The sequence below is a fragment of the Trachymyrmex septentrionalis genome, unplaced genomic scaffold (assembly GCF_001594115.1).
Source record: "Trachymyrmex septentrionalis isolate Tsep2-gDNA-1 unplaced genomic scaffold, Tsep1.0 scaffold30, whole genome shotgun sequence".
In the NCBI taxonomy this organism is placed as follows: domain Eukaryota; kingdom Metazoa; phylum Arthropoda; class Insecta; order Hymenoptera; family Formicidae; genus Trachymyrmex; species Trachymyrmex septentrionalis.
In genome coordinates this window covers 181,435-202,540 of record NW_017305463.1, presented here as the reverse complement: position 1 = coordinate 202,540, position 21,106 = coordinate 181,435, and the positions used below count along the sequence as shown (strand labels likewise).

General features: G+C 28.3%; 1 protein-coding gene across 3 annotated transcripts; it reads left to right on the top strand.

Moving 5' to 3' along the window:
* The first annotated feature begins 1,229 nt into the window (after positions 1-1,229).
* Positions 1,230-18,120, top strand: LOC108749590 (centrosomal protein of 164 kDa). 3 transcript variants are annotated; one of them, XM_018488376.1, is made up of 11 exons: positions 1,391-1,469; positions 4,538-4,786; positions 6,680-7,462; positions 7,758-8,623; positions 8,917-9,336; positions 9,744-10,069; positions 13,193-13,608; positions 14,785-14,957; positions 16,090-16,306; positions 16,748-16,942; positions 17,792-18,120. In XM_018488376.1, exons 1-11 carry the CDS (start codon positions 1,391-1,393, stop codon positions 18,037-18,039), a joined length of 3,972 nt encoding a protein of 1,323 aa, XP_018343878.1. In that variant the 3' UTR covers positions 18,040-18,120. The 3 variants fall into 3 exon arrangements, with proteins under 3 accessions (XP_018343880.1, XP_018343878.1, XP_018343879.1); XM_018488377.1 differs by lacking the exon at positions 1,391-1,469 and adding an exon at positions 2,769-2,807 and having other exon boundaries at positions 17,792-18,039; XM_018488378.1 differs by lacking the exon at positions 17,792-18,120 and having other exon boundaries at positions 1,230-1,469; positions 16,729-16,798.
* Positions 18,121-21,106: the final 2,986 nt, after the last annotated feature.

Sequence of the window (21,106 nt, the reverse complement as noted above, 5' to 3'; positions counted from 1 at the left end):
AAACTCTATGAAATAAAAAAATTGAAATTTAAATAATAAAATTGCACGGATTACATAAAATATATATTTAAAAAGTTTTTATAAGTATACACTATTATACACAATAGTTAATATTTTACTATAATAAAATTTTATTATACATTTTTATTCGTTTGTTTGTCTAAATATATCATTAGACTCCTGAAATATAGATATATTTTACACTTCTCTCTCTCTCTCTCTCTCTCTCTCTCTCTCTCTCTCTAAAAAAGATAATAGATTCTAACCTTCCAAAGAAAAGCCTTTTCTCATTTATTTTGCACTAATTATTTTTATACATATTTTAAATCTAAATCTATTTTTAAAGAATAATAATTGAAAATCCACATTTGCCTTATGTAAACATACATATGTATAACATATATATATATATTTATATAGATATGTATGTACGTAAGCGTAGCGTATCTTTGATTTTATCAACTAAGTTTATTACCTATAGTCGATAAGGATGTAAATCAAAATGTTTTAAAAATTTTTAGTAAAAATATAACAATACATTTTCCTCTACTTATCTTTTAGATACGTAACACATAAAGAAAATTATTATTTAAAATGATATAAACTAGATATTCAATAATATGATATATTTACCATCATGGAAAAAAATGTTCAGTTAATGAACCTGTATATAAACTTTCATTTGCCAAACGTTTATCTAATTACATAATAATTCAATTAAATAATTTCTCTTTATGTTAGTACTAATATATTATATAATATTATATTACAATAAGTTGTGCGTATGTGCAGTTAAAAATTACAATTTAAAAAATTCTACCTAGTTTTATTCTCATATTTACTTAAATTATTTTATATTTGTTTTAACAATTTATATTACATATAAATTGTATTACTAATATAACGATCAATGTTTAAAATGTGATAATACTACTTTTATCAGCTTAATGTCTATAAGAGTGAGCTTTAAAGTCATTTTCCATTCTAATCGATAGTCAAAAGCCAAGGGTTTCGCAAAAAACATTTTATTATACCTATTGTACCTCGTTCACGAGCTTTTCGATGATAAAAATGATATTACTGTCATTGACAGTATTTCTTATCAGACAGCTGATTCCGCAGCTGGCAAACGGGGGGGCGCAACCAGCGTTCTCTCTTACTATCTTCCTTCCTCTTTCTTTGCTACCACCGCCTACGTTCAAGCTGAATTCAACATTGACCGACGAACGAGCTTCGCGCAGTGCAAGAGGCGCGTACGTATCGCGCACTAATATGGAAAAATGAGTCGGATCCTACACACCATAATTCTCTCGCTCATCGTACAGATATGGAAAACATAGTCGTGTAATGCAAACATTACGCTTACGGGGTGTTGGGGTGCAGTGTTAGCATGAGCATTTCTCAAGACAGCGCTGCTACGATCGTGTGCAGGGAGGTTTTCGATGAGACGTCTCATCCAACAAATGAAGGTACGTGGAATAGCTAAAAAGCTTCGGAAATTATCTCCTATTCCTCCTTCTTTATCATCGACCGTAATGGATTCAATAGGTTGAACTTGTCGATTGTTGGAGCAACGCTCATCTAGGAGTAGGGCGTTCATTGCCAAACTGATCGATGGTGCGTCGTTTCCATCCGTAACACCCTGTGTCTTTGTGATATAGTAATTTACATGGTTTTTGTCAAGAGTGAGAGAGCTCTATTATTTTTCTTACGCGAAAGGACATTGGAAGATTTATCACATACACTTGTACACTTGATTAACAGATTAATCAGAACTGACATCGTATTACCGGCAAACTGGGCCATTGTAAACGTTGTATAATATAAAGTGCTGGAGAAAGTTAATCATCGTTCTAATTCAAATTAGAAAATAAAGCCTGGATCCTTTCTATTGCAATAGAATCACGACTGGATCACCATGTTGATTTCATTTTGTTATCCTATACTTTATTTTTCTTTATTTGCTTCCTCTTCATTTCATCACATTGCGATGTCTAAATTTTTTACAAGCACAAAAACGTTACTGTATTTTTTATTGCTAAATATATTAATCAATCATAAAATTTAATAAGCGAAATTGTTTACTAAACTATTTTAACTGTAATTTTATTGACACTTTGATGTATTAAATATAACTTCTCATTTTTAATTAGAAATTAACTAGAAATTTTTTAAATTTTAAATTATTTCTTGTATCTCTAAATGGTTTGTACAGTCACATGTAACCATTATGGAATAGTATTCTTTTAGTATTTCCTTTAAGAAGCAATTGAAAAAATAGCCACATAATGAAATAAACAAGCGACATTCCTAAAGAAGTGTTCCACTTAAAATTAGTCTAAAAGCAAAGAAAAGTGTAAAAGAGACATAGTGGCAAGTTTCCTTGTTTATTTACATCACGCCTGGCGGGAATACCGAGCCTGTTCCCCAGCGCGCTCCGGAAAATCAATAATTCGCAGTGCAGAGAAAGTTTTGTCATAGCATTCGACTATCTTTATACCATTTCAGTCGTATAATCCTATCTTATCCATTAGCCAAAATTTTTGAAACCATCGGCAGAATTTGAAACAACGATTTTTTTCTGCCAAAATTTTTATTCATATAGATCAGTTCCATTATAGTAGCTGAATTCACGATTAATCAAACCAGCAAAATGAGGACCAACACTTTGACTAGCAACTCGAGGGCAGATGGTAGCTCGACTTGCCCCCATACGCCAGCTACCACCACCTGTCCAATCGAGACTGATGGAATTTTTTATTGAGGCTTTTTATACTTGCGAAACTTTTTCGTAATGACTCTTTGTGGTAAACCGAAATTTTGTGTTGATAACCTTGACGTTTAAACTACCTTACGGCATTTAATCTAAAGCTACCGATCATTTTTGTTCTCCTCGAAGTTTTGATTACTTTTACTTACTCTAAAAAGATAATTTGGATAAAAAAGCATTTCAGATATGATATTGACTGATAAACAATCTGTGTAATAAAAAAGGTTGAACACACTTATATACGTATAAATAAATGATATAATATAAAAATATAATATTCGCAAAAGATTTTTTCTTCAAAATATTTTAAAAAATACCATTATATTTTAATTTGCTGTATGTAAATGTTTACATGCGTGCGTGCGTGCGTGCTTGTGTGTGTGCGTGCGTGTGCGCGCGTGCTCACGGATATCAAACCATATTGATATTATAATATATAAAAGATTTCTTATATTTGGCAAAATTAAGAAACAAAGCAATCATTAATTGTTGCTGATTAACATAAACGAAAGATTTATTGTATTTTTCTTATGACATTAAAAAATTTGGTGAGGTTCGAATATTTATATATAATTTTATAACTTTTACTTACCTATATCTTCTCGAATATTACATACATATACGCAAGTATTTTTACGACTTTCTTTACTATAAATTTACGGTATATATTGGTATTAATTAACAGAAAACGATCAACGAGTCAGTAACATTTATTTCGTTTCATAAGATATACTGTACGTTATATATAAGATTTATATAATTTTAAAATTACAATTTATGTCAATAATTAACCGATACAATTTATATCGTAATTAACCAATTTTAAGTTTCATTATTATTTTCTTTTACTTTATTTTATATTTATCCTATTTTGTGAAACAATAATCTCTCTTGCTCTTATATTAAGACTTTTCTTTTAACGGATAATGTTAAATAACCATAAGCGCATCACGCTATCACAACAGTTTTTACATGGAAAGAGATATAACTTTGTGCTTTAATACTTTTAACTCAGTTAACTGTATGATCAATGAATTGTACAGTTTATCTGAGCTCAATATAATAAGATACAAGCATCCACTTTCTAGCGATTAAAGTTTACAAGGGCATTATTAATAAACTATGCTATATTGGATAAAAATACTTGATATGCCGTAAATAATTAAATTAACTCTACCTCGAATTTATCGAAGATTTTCTATCCTTTTATCGATTAATAAAATGGTTACATACATTGAAATTATCACAATATATGGTAAGATTTTAAATTAAATAAAAAAAATTTTTATTTAGATACATATTTCTATTCAAAAACATTTTTATGACTTTTAGACGCCATATTTCGTCGGTATGTAGCGTAGCCTTGCTATTATTAATTAATTACTTTTTCTTTTATCTAATAATAATGACTTGAAAAATTGACTCATTATCATGACAAACGATAGATATTATACTTATCTACATAACATAAATTATAAATTTTTTATTTTTAAAAAATATTTCTGACATATTTCAATAAAATATTTCAGAAATATTTTTTAAACATTTGTAAAACGTTTTAAAATATTGCATTAAAACGTTTCACAAAAATATTGTACAGATATATATTGTAAGAGAAAAATTATATTTCTTGGACATATTTAGAAAGATTTTATGAAAAATTTCTGAAATATTTTAAATCTTGCAATAAAATATTTTACAAATATTTCTAAAATATTTCATACTGCATGAGTAGTAATAATTTAATAAACAACAATATAATTCCAGAATTACTGGATTATGCAAAACGTCTGGGAATTGATCCCGATGCGGAACCACACCTTCTGGACTTGGCCCGTGAGGGCCTTATGGCAGCTCTTCCTAAGGGCTGGTCTCCGTGCTTCCATGAAGCTAGTGGTGCCTGGTATTATTACCAGGCATCCACTGGCACTACCACCTGGGAACATCCTCTAGATGCAGTTTATAGAGGACTCGTGGAACAAACTAGAGCTGGCAACAAAAGGCAACTAAGCCTTGGTATTGGTCATAATATTTATATTCATTTTATAAATATTTGATTTTATTATAACAGTAAATTATATCTTTTTATATTTCTTTATCTTATAGGCAATTTTGCATTTACGATTTTTCTTCTTTTAAATTGTAACGCGTCTTGAATAAATTTCAAATTAGTAAACATAATTATTGAAAAGAAATATTTTTCTAAAACAAATTAAAAATCAGTTTGTACAAAATTACAATATAATTACATTAAAAATTCTGGAAAAAAACTAAATATAATATTGAATTTTTTATTTATAGAGAATATATGTTATACACATTTTAAATTTAAAAATTTTAGAGATTGTTTCTTTATCTTATATTTTGATAATATAATGAAATGGTTTTCTACAAGCTAGTTTTGTTATGATCACTACTTCAGTTCCTGAAAGATTAAATTAATTTAAGTCAACCTTATGCCTAAATTCTAAACAGAATTATAAGGCATAACATATTTCTGTAAGACTTGTAAGAATTTTTAAATGTTTATACTTTTATTTAATATTTTTACAGACAGCTTTTTACTAGCCATAAAATTTACAAGAAATCGTAAATATTTACGAATAATCATACGTCTTACGTTATATGTGCACAAAATAAGAATATTAGTCATAACTTCTTACAAGTTTTACAAGTCTCGCGATTCTGTTTAGAATTGACCCATTAATCACGCATATACTCTCATCATGTAATGCTTACCACTATTGACGCGCGTCGTCCGAATACTTCACAATAATCAGTAAAATTATACAACTTGGCAGTGCAATGTTTTGGCTTTGCGTCAAAATTATGAAAAGTACAACCGTATTTTTAGATTATTCAACAACGTATAAACGATGAATGTTGCGCTGCAACCGCTAACAAGAATTTAATGAATATATATTTAGTATTTTTATAAAAAAATATATACCTATATTTTGTATAGCAAAAATCTTTTACATATATATATTAATATATTCTTTCAAGAGCATTCTGATTGTACAACTTACTAAATAGAAAAGATTATTAGACACTTATATGTTGGTTTTTACATAAACTATAATTACATAAAAATCAAAATTTATTTTAAAAACGTAGAAAAAAATTAAATTATCAAGAAAAAAGAAAATGAAAGGTAAAATTATATTTATGTTGTTTATAATAATTGTTCAATTTAATAATCACATTGTAAAATAAAAGAGAATAACTCTAATATTTTTGTTCTTAAAATAATTTTAATATTTCTATTATTTATATCAGTTTTCTGGATTGATTGGTTGAATCAATTTACTGGAATCAACGCGGATGCTATATGCAATTTATAATCGTAAATATTACGTAAATAACTTCAAGACCTTGACTATTACTAATTTCGCTTACAGTTCCGTTTTTATAATCAAACGCTCCCTGAGACATAATTTTTCAATTTCTGCTTATAAAACTTCAGTTGAAAATTAATGCCTTCCGCACTCAATTGAAGAAAACAAATTCCTTGACATTCGTAATTTTAATTTTTGATATTCTTTGTTTACAATTGTAACAAAGATCAAAACAAGTAATTTTTTTATATTTTGTATATAAATAATTTGATTCTTTTACCAGATTCCAGATATTTTATTCTGTAAAAAAATAAAGAAAACGTTATATTTTTTTATATAAAATCTTGCATACATATTTTTTTTTACAATTCCACTTACCTCTTACATTTATCAATTACAGATATACATTTATGTTTACTTTACAAACATCAATTTTTACTTTAATATATTTATTAAATACATTAGTAACATAACTCTAGTCAGAATAATCCTATTCTAAAAAACATTACAAAAAAATGTAATAATAAAGTAAAAATTATTTTACAAAAACAATTATTTTTTAATATCGTAGAAGAAGATTCAAAGACTACGGCAAAAGATCTTGAATCTCACGAGGACGCAACTTTACCGAAAGAAACAATTATCCCAAAAGAAACTGTTAAAGATACTGTTTATGTGAAACCTAGCATGGCAAGCACTAAAATTCCTATGAAACTGGCACCTTTACGGAAAGCTGAAAAAATCGACAGTTCACGCAAGAGAGATCGTCCCTCTTCTTTCGATAGACTCCAATCGAGAAGAGAAAGTGATTCAAGATCCGACAATGTAATGTCTTTGTCGAGTGATCGGGCCGCGAGAGATTATACAAACTTGAAATTTCAAGATCCAAAATTTTATGAATGTCCTAAATTGCTCGAGATAAAGGATACGACTGCAACAACCACAACAATTGCAACGCCTGCGAAAAAAGAACTTGATCTAAAAGAGGTACTGAAGAGATCTGAGTCATTGAGCCCATGGCATGAGAAAGATTGGGAACAGCTTTCTAGCAAGTTCAGTTCAGAAGAGAACATAATCGACATCGACAAACTCAGTGCTAATACATTAGCTAGACCAGAAAAACTCGAGAAATTCGACAAAGAGAAACATCCAAGTCAGTTGGGTCAACAAAAGGAATTAACTCTTAGTGGTGGTGGTTCGATGTTTCTAAAAAGTAATAGGAGTAGAGACACCACACCTAGTCAAGATGGCGGCAAGTTAGAGGACTTCCGGACATTGACAATTTCTGATGAAACCAATAATATTGCTGGTGACAGACCCAAATCCATTCTAAGGGAGAAACAACTTGAAGATGGTAAAATTGTATATATGTATATTTAAATAATTTTTTACAATTTTTTTTATTTTTATCGTGTTCTTTAATAATTATAGATAATTATACCAATCCAATGTAGTAGGTAGTTTACTTGAACATGTAGAAATATTGTTATATTTTTTTAAAAAAGCTATTTATATTTCACGATAAGTAAAAGCAAAAAGTAATAATTTTGAACATGTACAATAAAAATCTTAACTATCTTTTTTAATCTTTCGATTAACATTAATACAATTTTATCACGGTAATCTAACTTTTATTTAATTGTGAATAGACGATCGACCATTGGATGAAGAACGCAAAAGCGTGCGCTTTGATTTGGAAAAAGAGTTCAACATAAATTTCACATATTCCGAATCCGAGGATGATTGGGACTCCGAATCTGAAGATAAGAATCAACGGATATCGGCTGTAATCAGCAATAAAATTACTGGTTCCATTCTATCCCCGTGGAAATCAACATCGCAAAATTTCGAAGACAACAATGATGACAAAAATGACTATTCTAATGAAAAAGAGCAGGATAAAATAGATTCAGAGATCAACAAACAACACTTATCTGTAGAAAAAATCGAATCCATATCAAAAAATCCGAAAATAGTTGGCAAAAGATTCCTCGTGCAAAATGTTTCGGAAAATGAACATCGAAGTCAAATGACAAAGAATGTTTTAGAAAGTGATAATAGTTTTGATTATTATCTATTTAATAAATTAAGTGAAAAAGTGAAAAATATCGATATAGTGTCAAAAAGCGAAACAGATTGTAGCACCGCGAAAAGTAGTGATTCCGATGAAATCAAAACAAAATTGATTATTGAAAAAGCAAGACATACAACAAATCTCTTATCGAATCGACAACTTGAAGATGATGAATCATCTGATATATCAAAATTCAATCATTACGCACAGAAGGAACGATTTGTGCGACCTAAGTTAGAATATTCTCAAAGTATTGACGATATGAAAGTGAAAATGAATACAGAACACGAAGAAGAAATTGAAGCTTTTAGGATTGAACTCGATATTAAACTGCAGGAAAAGAAAAAACAACTTGAGGACAATTTTATGCAACAAAAGATTTTAATACAACAATTTTTGGATCAAAGATTAGAAGAAATGAAACAGGAAATGGCACAAAAGGTATTCCTTTTTTATTACATTATGTCAAAAGTGTAATATAAATTGTGAAGCTTATCTGAAAAAAAGATATAATACCGGTGTACTTTTTGTTATTTTAAGATCTACATTTTTTTCATTTTTACCTCATTATGAATATTTATTTTTCATAGAGAAAAAACACAACTGATGATAAAATTATATATATACTATTTCAAAGTTCTAAAACAATTTTATAAATATATTTTCTGAAATATCTAAAAATATCCTATTAATTTTAACTGAAATTTTATTTATTAAGAATACAATTTTTTTAGGAAGAACAGGAGATACAAGTATTGATTACTGAAATGGATCAAGCTAGAATGGAAAATTTGAAGAAAGTCCGCACGGAACTAGAGGTCTGTTACGAAAAAGAGAGACAAGAAATATTAACCAATCTAAAAACAGAACTCGACGAGAGAAAAAGAGAACTTCTGGAATTGAGGAGTCAAGAGATGGGTAAGCTAGAAAATGAGCATGAACGTGATCTTGGTGAAGAAAAGCTTGCAAAGCTAAACGAATATGAGATGAGAAAGCAACATAACGAAAGAATCGAAACCTTAAAGAAGGAACTGGAAAAGGAATTTGAAGACTTAAGAAACGAATTGAGAATGCAACAACGAGAAAAAATTACTAAATTTACCGAAGATCATGAGCAATGTCTAGCCGAAATTCTTCGCGACTTTAGAATGGATGTAAGTATTTAATACCTATATATATGCCGTATATATTAAGTAATTAATCCATTAATGGTCAATATTCGTCCATTTTCTATATACAAAATTTATTATTATAAAGGTTTTAATAAATAATTTTCTTTTATAATCTTATTCACTAATTTCACTATATAACTGTTCACAGATATATCATATAATAGTGTAGAAAAGTAATTAAATATGTACAATTAATTTCCTGAATTATTATAAGATATATTTATATATCTTATATGAGTTTACTGTATATAATTATTAAGATCTTTTTTATTACGCACGCGCCCACACACACACACACACGCACGCACATTGCAAACAGATTTACATTCTTCAAAATATTTTGATTATTTATATTTAAAAAAATACCCGATTAATCACAAAAATTTTAGGAAGCTCTTGCCCGTAAGATGTATAAAGAGCGACTGGAGGAAATCCGTGCGGATTTTGCAAGAGACGCCGAAAAGGAAGCGAGAAAACAGACCGAGCGGGCTCTTCAACAAGAAAGCATCGATTTTGAAAAGATGCGTTGCGAAAAACGATTGCTACAGGACAAATATACAGCACTTAAAGAGAAATATATGAAATTGAAAAACGATGTTCGTCTTGCAGTCGAAAGAAGAAGCAGAAGAAAGGAGGGATATACTACGGCCTCAGAAACCGAAAGATCGACATCTACTAGAACAAGGACGGATAAGACTGATTCGTCGGAACAAAAGTGAGTTTTTAAAATATAAACGCAGTGTCAAGATTCATTATTTAAAATATGTTAAACATTTCATGTTGAAATAAGCTAGTGATGTAATAAAAAAGAAGTATAGCACAAATCATGTTATTTCAAGAATTTAAAAACTTTCTTCTTATTCTTTATATAGTTCTCTTTTTCATTATTGATTGAATGATAAATAAAAAGATAGAACTGGAATAATGACATCTATTTTGTAATCTTTCAAATAATAACTGCACGTTTTAAACAAACCAATAAAATTAAATAAGAATTATTTTTTATTTTAACTGGTTTATTTCAGCAAATACATTGATATTTAATATTATTTATTATTAACAATAACGTAAATAATCAACATCTGCAATTATTATAAGCACGCTCGACGTATAGCACATGCATGTCATTTCATGTTACATCTCATCAATATTTTTTATCGTTTGTGTAATTATTTGATGTTTGTATAGTAATATTAGCGACACTTTTTAAAAACTTTCTTCTCACTCTTCATACGGTTTTCTTTTTTATGTTAATATCTAAAAAAATAATGAAAAATTACAAACTAACATAAGTTTTTTATAAACTCCTTTAATTGAACAATTTAGAAATATATGATAATAACATAAAATATAGGCGATAGGAATCAACGCTTATCAATTCTTCTTAATATTAAATATATAAATCTTAACCTTAAACGTTTTCACTCATACTTTGAGTCTTTATCAGCAATTTTTCCTCCTAACACAATGATTGAATTATTGCATTATAAAATAATATCTCCAACGTTCTTCTTTTCAAAAAATTGAACCGTTAACTGTTGTGAGGTAAGTTACAAACTCACAAAATTAGAAAGCTGAGTAGCAATGAGAAAGCATACCTAAGGCTGCTAGTAACATTGAAAATAGTTTTGAATTAGTTCAGAAACTAAAAAACATTAAAATTGATTATGTTTTAGTTTGGTGTCGTTGGATGTAATATCACTTTTTACCAACATTCCAACGGATCTGATATTAGACGCTCTTTCCAATAAATGGGACTTTATTTACAAAAATTGCAATTTAAAAATGAATTTCTCAAAGCTGTTCGCTAGTGTTGGATTCGACTTATTTTGTTTTTGACAATCAATTTCATAAACAAACTTTTGAAACGCCTATGGGTTTACCGCTTTCTCCGATTGTAGCTAATTTAGTTATGATGGATTTGGAGAATTGGGTGTTGAATAATATTCAATATCAGATATCATTTTATTACAGATATGTGGACGATATCGTTCTTTGTTTCCAAATTCTAAAATCGATTCTATTCTTAAAAAATTCAATTCATTCCATTCAAGGTTACAATTTACTTTGGAATTGAATAGTAATTCTATCAATTTTTTGAACACAACCATAATTTAAAAAAATATCTCATTGATATTTGACTGGTATCAAAAACCAACATTTTCGAGAAGATTTTTGAATTTTTTGTCTCAGCATCCAATCTCGCAAAAGAAGGGCATAATTTTCAATTTGGTAAATAAAGTTTTTTATATCTTGCATCCATAATTTCACAAAAAAAAATCTTGAATGTGTTGTAAGGATACTTTTGGAAAACGATTATCCATTGGATTTTATATTCGATACTATTAATGCAAGAGTTAAAACATTAAGTGAGTTGAATTCTTGTTCAACTAAAAGATCAAATAATAATTTACCTAAAGAACGAGGTAAATGATTTCCCATATCATGTATAGAAGAGATATATCAAATAAATTCAAGAATATAATTAGTGGGATTTGCCACAGGATTTTTTTTCAGTTTGAACAAGTTGAATCAATTTTTTAAGGTTTATAAAGACTCTTTAAATAATGAATTAAAAAGGAATGTAGTCTACAAGATCAATTGTTGTGATGCTTCCTATGTGAGGCAAACAGCGACGAAATTAAAAACCAGACTTTCTGAACACCAAGCATATCTATAGTCAAACATTCACTCAATGATTTCAGATCATAGGTTGCAAAACGGTCATGACTTTGATTGGTAAAATGTGGAGATTCTGGATGTGGAGAATTATTATAACAAACAATTGATATCGGAGATGATGCACATTAATCGACCAATGGAATTAACAGACCAATGGACTAAATTTACAATATGATATCGTTGCCTTAAATCATGCTTACACTGAGATTTTTAATAAACTGTAAGATTGTTTGTAATATAAAACATGTTCATAAACTGTAGTTTGTTTGTCTTTAAATTAACCGCTATGTTACTTATTTAGCAATCATTATTCAACCGACGATCGAAATGACAAAACACAAATTGTTCTTTCAGTTAGTATTTTAAAATTTTGACGATAATTTTTAACTTATTAACAATGTACAAAATGTTGCAAACGACATATTTATTGTTCAATGTTGAGGTGTCGACTGTGTGAGATGAGGATTATTTTCAAATTTATACATAAGATAATTTAATCATTTATATAATTTTAGCTTGAGTTCTCATTGCCACTCAGCTTTCTAACTTTGTGAGTATGTGACTTACCTCACAACAGTTAACGGTTCAATTTTTTGAAAGGAAAAACGTTATAGATATTATTTTGTAATGCAATAATCCGACCGTTATGTTAGGAAGAAAGATTGCTGATGAAGATTCAAACCATGAGTGGAAACGTTTAAGATTAAGGTTTATATATTTAATATTAAGAAGAATTGCGCTAATTGATAACCAAGGTTAACTCCTATTGCCTGTTATTATCATATATTTCTTAAAAAGTAAATTGTCACTGCCGAATCATTCAGGAGGTAGGGACGCAAATCTCTTTATTTCTTTTTAATGAAACCATATAGATTTTATAAATCTATTGAGGATAATTGATTTGTTAAGACAAATATTTTTTAATCTTTTCTCACCAGTTTCTATCTATGTCAAAACACCAATGTTGCACGTTCATTTTTTATATCATATTTTAATACGTCCATTATAGTACTTTCGCAGTCTATGTCGTCAATTTTTATTCGACCAATGCGCAGCGCATATCCTTATTAAGAACAGATCGGACTGTGAAGGTACTTCGTCATGTTCATACAATTCGCCCTAATGTCTGGCTATAGGCCTTAAATCGTGCTCGCAGTACTCCACTGAAGGACGCGTGCTCGAGTCCAGTAACAAATGCGAAATCGCAAGATAGCCAAAACGCGAACCAACAAGTCGAAGAGAAAAATGATCTGGAAAATTTGAAGAGTCAGAAAGCGACCGCGGGATTTCAGAAACACGCATCTACCGCTGCTGGCTTGAAAAGTGCAACAAAGTTTGAGTCCGACGATACTACCACCGCCAGTGAAACAAACACTAACATGATTACGAAGAAAAAGAAGAGTTTTAGTAAAAAAGCTACTTCAAGTGCAGGTCGCTCGAGCAGTAGTAATAACAATATGGAGAACCCAGTAGAAAATATTAGAAAACAGCTGAAAAAACTGGAAGATCTCGGTGACCAATTACCGAGCAACGAAACGGCCTATACAGTGCGATATCCTTTCCAAGATAAAGGTGATTTTTTTAGATTTATCTTGCGCGTTGTATATTACCCAAAAAATACGTATACTTTTTTTTAAAAGGATACATATTTTCCTTTGAAATTCGTAAAAATTTGATTTACATTTAAACTAAATCAGTTCAAGCCAATTTGATAAGCAAATTGTTATCGTTTAAAGAGTGGTAACTCCATCCAAAAAGTACAAATTTACTTTTTATGGACAAAGCGTGCGAACTCTTTTCTATCTCTTTAATTTCTCATATGAATATAAAAACTCAAATAATAAGAATATATTAATGTACAATTATAAAGAAAAAATTAGTCAATTTATAAAAAAATAAACGATTTTATCTGACAGATAATTTTACACTTTTTTAAAGAATATATTTTTATGTAATCTAAACGTTACATTTTAGGATATGCTATATATGTAATAAGTAACATGAGAGAGAAACTTTTTTAAATTATAACAATTTCAAAAAGATTTTGTATATAATCAATAAGACATTAAATATATTTATGTGTATTTGATAATTGTAAATGAGCATACTTTTATATGTATATATATATATATATATATACTTTGAGATTACCTTTATTGTAGTATTATTATGTCTTTGATCATTTTCTATTTCTATATTACGGTATATATCACTAAATAATTTACGCAAAATGATGTAGATATATATATATTACAATTATTATTATCTTTATTATTACAATTTATTACATATTTTTATTTACATGTTATCTATTAAATGTTTTACCGTCTGGCAAGTATTATTATTAATATTATTAATTATAACTTAATTTTAAAAATGTATAAATAACTCGACTAACATAATTTTCTTAAACTGAATACTTATATAGCGTTATTTAATACTTGTACTTATTAAGATATTATTTCTATCGATGCAGCATAATTACAGTTAAGTTTTATTATTTCTTCCTTTTCATAGGATTATATACACTTTACTTTGGTTAACGGCTTATATTCTTCTGGCCCGTAAGTGCACCATCAGTTTTTCTTTTACTTTTGCACGCTGTTTACATAAGTCCATTTTACTGTCATTTTCATTTTAGTGTCAAACTTTAACCATTTAGGATTTAAAACTTATTATAGAATTTAAATCTAAATATAATCTCTTTTGCTTTAAATTAAAAGCAACAGTATCTACTTTCTTTTACAGCGCCGGTGAATGCCTCTTCGGAGCTAGAATTCTTCCGTCACCGGATGCATGTGGAGAAGGATTCGGTGAGGAGAGCTTGCGAGGCACTGAGACAACAAAAAAATGCCTTTCAGGGTAGGCAAAGAGCTTGGAAACAACGGAGCGGAAGAGCCACTCTGGAACAACTAGTGCAGGTATATCACTATTATCGATTACAAAAATGATAGTTTATTATAGGGAATGTAATTAAAATTAGTAGGTATATCTTTAAATTTTGAATATAATATATTTTAATAAATTCTCTTAAGGATGTATTAGACGTACAGTTCCTGTGTGCAAAGAAAATTAAAATACGTGGAAGTATGTTTAATATTTACACTTCAAATAAACTAAATATATATATAAGTTGTGTGAATAAGATTATATTTTTATTCAATAACATATTTTTGTAGTTTATATATTTATTTTATTTAATGTTATTCTTTTGTTAAAATTAAAATTTAAATTTATATAAAAAATGATTAAAAAATTTACATTTTTCTTTTATAAATACTTTAAATATTTAAAATAATTTATGCAAAGTTTCATTGCGATACACTGATTAATTACAAAGATATAGAACAAATAAATATTTTGTTTATTTACTGGACAACTAATTCATGTATCGCAATGTAACTCTACGTAAATAATCTTGAATACATAATGTACTTATATTAAAAAATTAAGATTCTTTTTATAATATAATTTATTTTATAATACATTCCATATATTCTTATTAGAACACAGATTGAAAAAATACTACTATTTATTAAAATAACTTATGATCCAGATAGTAAACCAAATTTGTCGTATTATTTTTAATCGTGATTTAGAATAATCTGCAATTTTTTCATAATTTTGTTATCGTTTGGAAAATACATATAAAACATTCTTAATGTGTTTCTAAATTATGATATTTAAATTTTAATCTAATAAAAAGTATCTTATAAAACTGTAATATGACTACATACGTCGGAAATACAGGTCTTAAATAGTCAAGCTGGATCTTTAATGTTGAGATAATTCTGTGTGAATTTATATATCTACTCTTCTCCAATCCCTCAAACTGCACGCCGAATTAATTTTTGATCTTAAAACGCAATTTTTAAATAATAGCTATACAAGATACGCTTGTGATACAATCATTCTAAATATCTCTGCTCTTTTAATAATGTAAGAAAATATCCAAGGAAGAGAGATTTTTTAATATATTAGTTTTTATCAAAAATACTTTTAATAATACTTTTATCAAAAATAAATAGATTTTAAATGTTTATTTTTATTTAGGAGGAACGCGAGCTTTCTGATATGGAAGTTAGTTTGCATCGCACCAAAAGTCTTTTAGGTGAGAAAATCATTCATCTAAGACATTTGGAACAATCTTTGGAACGAGTGGCAAACGACAAGCGAAATGAAAATGATGCTAAAAATGATGAACTAAGCGACATGTCGAGTGCCAGTAGTGGTTTCAGCTCGACTGATTTAGGAACTGATACTTTCATAGGTGAGTTGCAAATAAAAAAAAATTTTTTATGTCATTTTTAATTATGTTATTACACTATAAAATAAAATTCAAAACGAAATAAAAATTAAATTATATTATTATATTATTATAGTAATAATAATGAATAAAAATTATTTTATACTTTATTTGTGATACTCTCTATAATTTGATATTTACAAATAAAACGTTTCTAATTATTTCTGTATTATTAATCTCTCTCCTTAATAGTTTAATTTTTTGATTACACCTGCATCTAATTTATGGTTTTATAAATTATCGTTAATTTTATAAAGAAGCGATAAGAAAATTGGATATCTTATTTTACAAAACTATATTAGAAGACGATAAAATATACAATCATACAATACGATGTATATAACTACTGTATAATTGACAACATATATTTGCATTACATTGTATAGTTTGTTGTTGGAAATCTAGATAAGCCAGATCATTATCAAGAGTCTACTGAAATCATTGCAAGTTTAGAAAATTTGAACTCAGAAATACGAGAGATTTGGGATGTCTTAAATAAACGTCAAGACAGTAACATACCTGCAACACCGACACTTATGTACTCTTATTTGCGTTGGTTACGGTTTCATCATCTCACCACGCAACCTAACAGCATGCAAGGTAAAAAAAACGATGTAATTTATATAAAAATTAAGGGATATAGTATTATATTAGTCAATGTAGAATTTCTTCAAAATTAATTAATATTATATTCCTAGATATCATATTGTGCGTGCGTGCGTGCGTCATTAAATGTGTAGTTTAAAGTAGTATTATATTAGGTGTACAAAAAAGTTCTGAGCTTTAGATTTGATACAACCGAAATAACAATTTAAATTTTATATATCTTCCCGCCCTTTTGGGGTTTTAAAACAGTAACATTTAACCTCCTGAAATGCGATACGGTTTGGCGTTTGATGCACATAACCTCAAAAATCAGTAGTGTTCACGATGGCAATTACAAAAGAGCATATTCGATTTTCCATCCACTTCGCGTTTCATCTGAAGAAAAATGCTGCTGAAGCCACTGAAATGATTTGTGCTGCATATGGAGAGAACGCTGTAAGTCATGCAACATGCAAAAGGTGGTATCAAAAGTTTCGCCAAGGAGATTTCAGTCTTAAAGATGAATCGCGTGCTGGACGCCCTGAAAAGATTGAAACGGACGAATTGCAAGCACTGCTGGATATAAACTCTGCGCAAACTGAAAAGGAGCTTGCAGAACAGCTTGGCGTTACGCAGCAAGCCATTTCCGTACGATTACATACAAATAAAGATTGAATTTTACAAAAAAAAGCTCAGAACTTTTTTGTACACCTAATAAAATATAATTAATATATTCACGTGATCTAATTTAAATTCTTTTTACAAATTCAAAATGCAAAATACAAAAGGTTTTTTAATTTTTACATAATAATTTATTTTTATTTATAAAAAATTACGAATATGAGCAATTCTATTTTTTTTTAGGTGCCTTTGGTACGCCCAATATACAATCTAACATCTTATCTCAATTAACTGCTGCACAACCTCCTATTACCACAACTCAAAATATTATCGCTCAGTACGGCCCTAATAGCGGCTTTAGCACCAGCGTTGGTAGCGTCGAGAGGAATGCTTCAAATCTGATGGAAAGGACCAGAAACCTCAGGGATTGGTTACGCCAAGCTCGCATTGAAAATACTGACTTGGTTAGTCCTGGTCAGGCGACTCTTTAAATGTCTACATCTTAAAAATGTTCTTTTATTTAAAATTTCTTTTTTTTTTTGCAAAATTAATCCATATTCTTAAGTAATTCAGAAGGATAATTAATTAATAATATATATACTTTTTGTCTTAATTATTTAATTAGTAATACTTGAATATTTATATAATATAATTTTTTAACTGTACAATTTATTCATTCAGTTAATTTGTTTTACATGAACTATTATTAAGAATTAAGTTGAAAATGATTTTGTAAATTTTTGTTTATATTTGAAAATAATTTTATTTGAAAGATTATCTTTGTATGGAACTTAAATCTGCGCTCGCTTGTCGTTCCCTTGTTTCTCTTTTTGCTAAATCGTCAAAACTACGAGTATAATCAAGAGTATAATATATGTTATTGCAATAAATAATACATATATGGTGAGAAAAAATTTAGATGTGATAATACATATAATGTCCAATAGTCATTTACAGCAATATTTAATAATTCAAGTTTAAACTTCAGGAGATTTGATTGATCATTCTTAGTAAAAATTGAAACAATTCTATTCACTTTAATTAATAATTTTCTAAATCTTAATCGACAACATAACTGGTTTAACATATATAATTATTTTACATAATTAATTAGTTTATCATCAGAGTGGGGACTAGGATATAAAGAATGAGGTACTTGCCTCATGTAAAATATTTAAAGGGGCGCAAAAATAGCAATATAAATTTCGATTTATTTTAACTTAGTCGCTATATTAACACACAATAACTATGCAAATCTACCATTGAACGTTAGCTATGTATATTAAGTGAAAATGAAATATATGTAAAGATAAAATTTTGATAAACTAATTGACAATTTTGCGACATCAAAACACGAAAAAAATATTACTTTAAATGAAAAATACATCTTCTATACATTTTTACGAGAATTAAAATATTATCATACAACCACAAAAATTTTTTTTAAATAAACTCAATTAAGATAGATGTTTCTTATAGATTTTGGATCACTAAATCCAAAGCCGTATTACTCCATAATTACATCCAGTTTTTTAAATAATCGAAAAAAATGATAGAAAATCTGTAAAAATTAAAAGAAACATTTGACAAAAGTGTAAAAATAATTATGACATTAAAGAATGGTTGTAGAACTAATTTAAATATATTTTGATAAGTTAACCTTTGAATGGCACACATGAATCATTTGTATCCGACTCGATATTAAAGTTTTTAAAATGCTCGAAAAATTCTGTAAAAATTACACATCTTGGGTCTCTACTATTCTGCTACATAGATGTTGGAAAAAAAGTTAGGGTGGCATAGAGTCAGGTAGGATAACTCCGGTATATACACTGCACCTATTAAAAATTTAATTTATTAAAACTTAATTTTACCTATGAGGTAAATTTAGTAATCCGCGCATGCGATTGGATAATCTTGCCACTTACTCAACAGGTAAAATTTACTAAAAGATCAACCGACCTAAGTATTATTTACTATGTTTAAAGTAAACGTACTATATCAGTAAAAACTTTGTGCTGTCTACTATTATAGAAAAAATATTAGAAATTTGAAATATTTATATTTCGTATTAAAAAATGAACTTTTTTAAAAAAGTTTTCAAAACCCTTGCATTTTTGCCATATATTCGATAGAGGTGAGATATATCTCCACTCATAGGGGGAGAGGAGTATGTACGGTTCATGAAAAATTTACAAATAATGCATATAAATAAGACATAAAATGACACAATAACTTATAAAATGCGTTTATAAAGTTTTATTAAAGAATAAGAATGATAAATATGAAGTAATAAATAATAATTACAATCTTTTCACATGTATTACAAGTGTTATGACATGAGGTACATATTTCATGTAATGCGTTTATTGCATTTAGTGCACTGAATTCAATCTGCGCATTTTGTATGCTTTGGGCATAAATCCCGCCCGCTAAAAATACCGTACATCCCAAACAGGTGGGATATACAAGACAACAAATTAAACAAAGAATACAAGAGCAAAGTACTTGTATCTTGTTATACAACATGCTTTATTATTCCTCTACACTCATGTATCACGAAATAACCATTAAGTCTTTTGTACGTCCTACAATAATCATTTTATGTAGATTATAATTTATGACGATGCTACTTAAAAAAAGTACTACACAGTGATAAATCGATTCAAACTCACAATAATTTCATTAATATTAACAGTAAGAAACTGAAATTATAGCACTATACTAATATAACATAAAGGCATGTAATAGAGAGTAATTACGGGAAAATTACCTTTACTCCTTCTATTTTTTCTGACTTTTGCGGCATAAATCCCAGCGCGGCGTATTTGCCGGAGTTACCCTATATGAGAAATAAGAATGTAAGAAAGTGCATGGACACAAATAACTTATGTGTGTCGTTAAACAAAGCGCAAGAAATAAAAAAAAATTTATTTTATTAATAATATCATGTATTGTAGCCAAGATTGTAGCCTAACACATCATAAAACAAATTAATTAAAATAGCATTGTACGACAAACAGTCAGGCGATTTGCGTGAGTATTATAGAAATTCTTTCAGAAATGGTTTTTAATTACTTTTTGTTACTTTTGAAAGATAAATTATGCAAGTTTAATAAATTAGAAAGTTAGTAGATTGATTAGTTTTGCCACTTTTACATGCAGATATTTTTAAATTTTAAACGAATATTTTTTAATACTTTACATCATTTTGAGACTCCAGCTATACTATTAGGGCAGCTTACAATAAAGCAGTGGTACCAGATGCAATTTTTGAGTCAATTTCTAAGATGACGCTTACGACTATATCTTCCACTCAAAGTTCAACGGTCGAGCCACTGATTGCATGTGTAACGCAATAAAAATTTTTTCTATTTTTTGTACTTTTTTATCTTATCAAAATAAATTTAAATCTACAATCTACAAATTCTACAATCGCATTTTAATGTCACATTTATTTTTGTTCTTTCTCAAATTTTTTTTCGATTTCCATCATTTTTCTCTAAAAATTATCTAAAAAACATGATAAAGCAAAAAAGCCGGCCTATAAATTTGAAT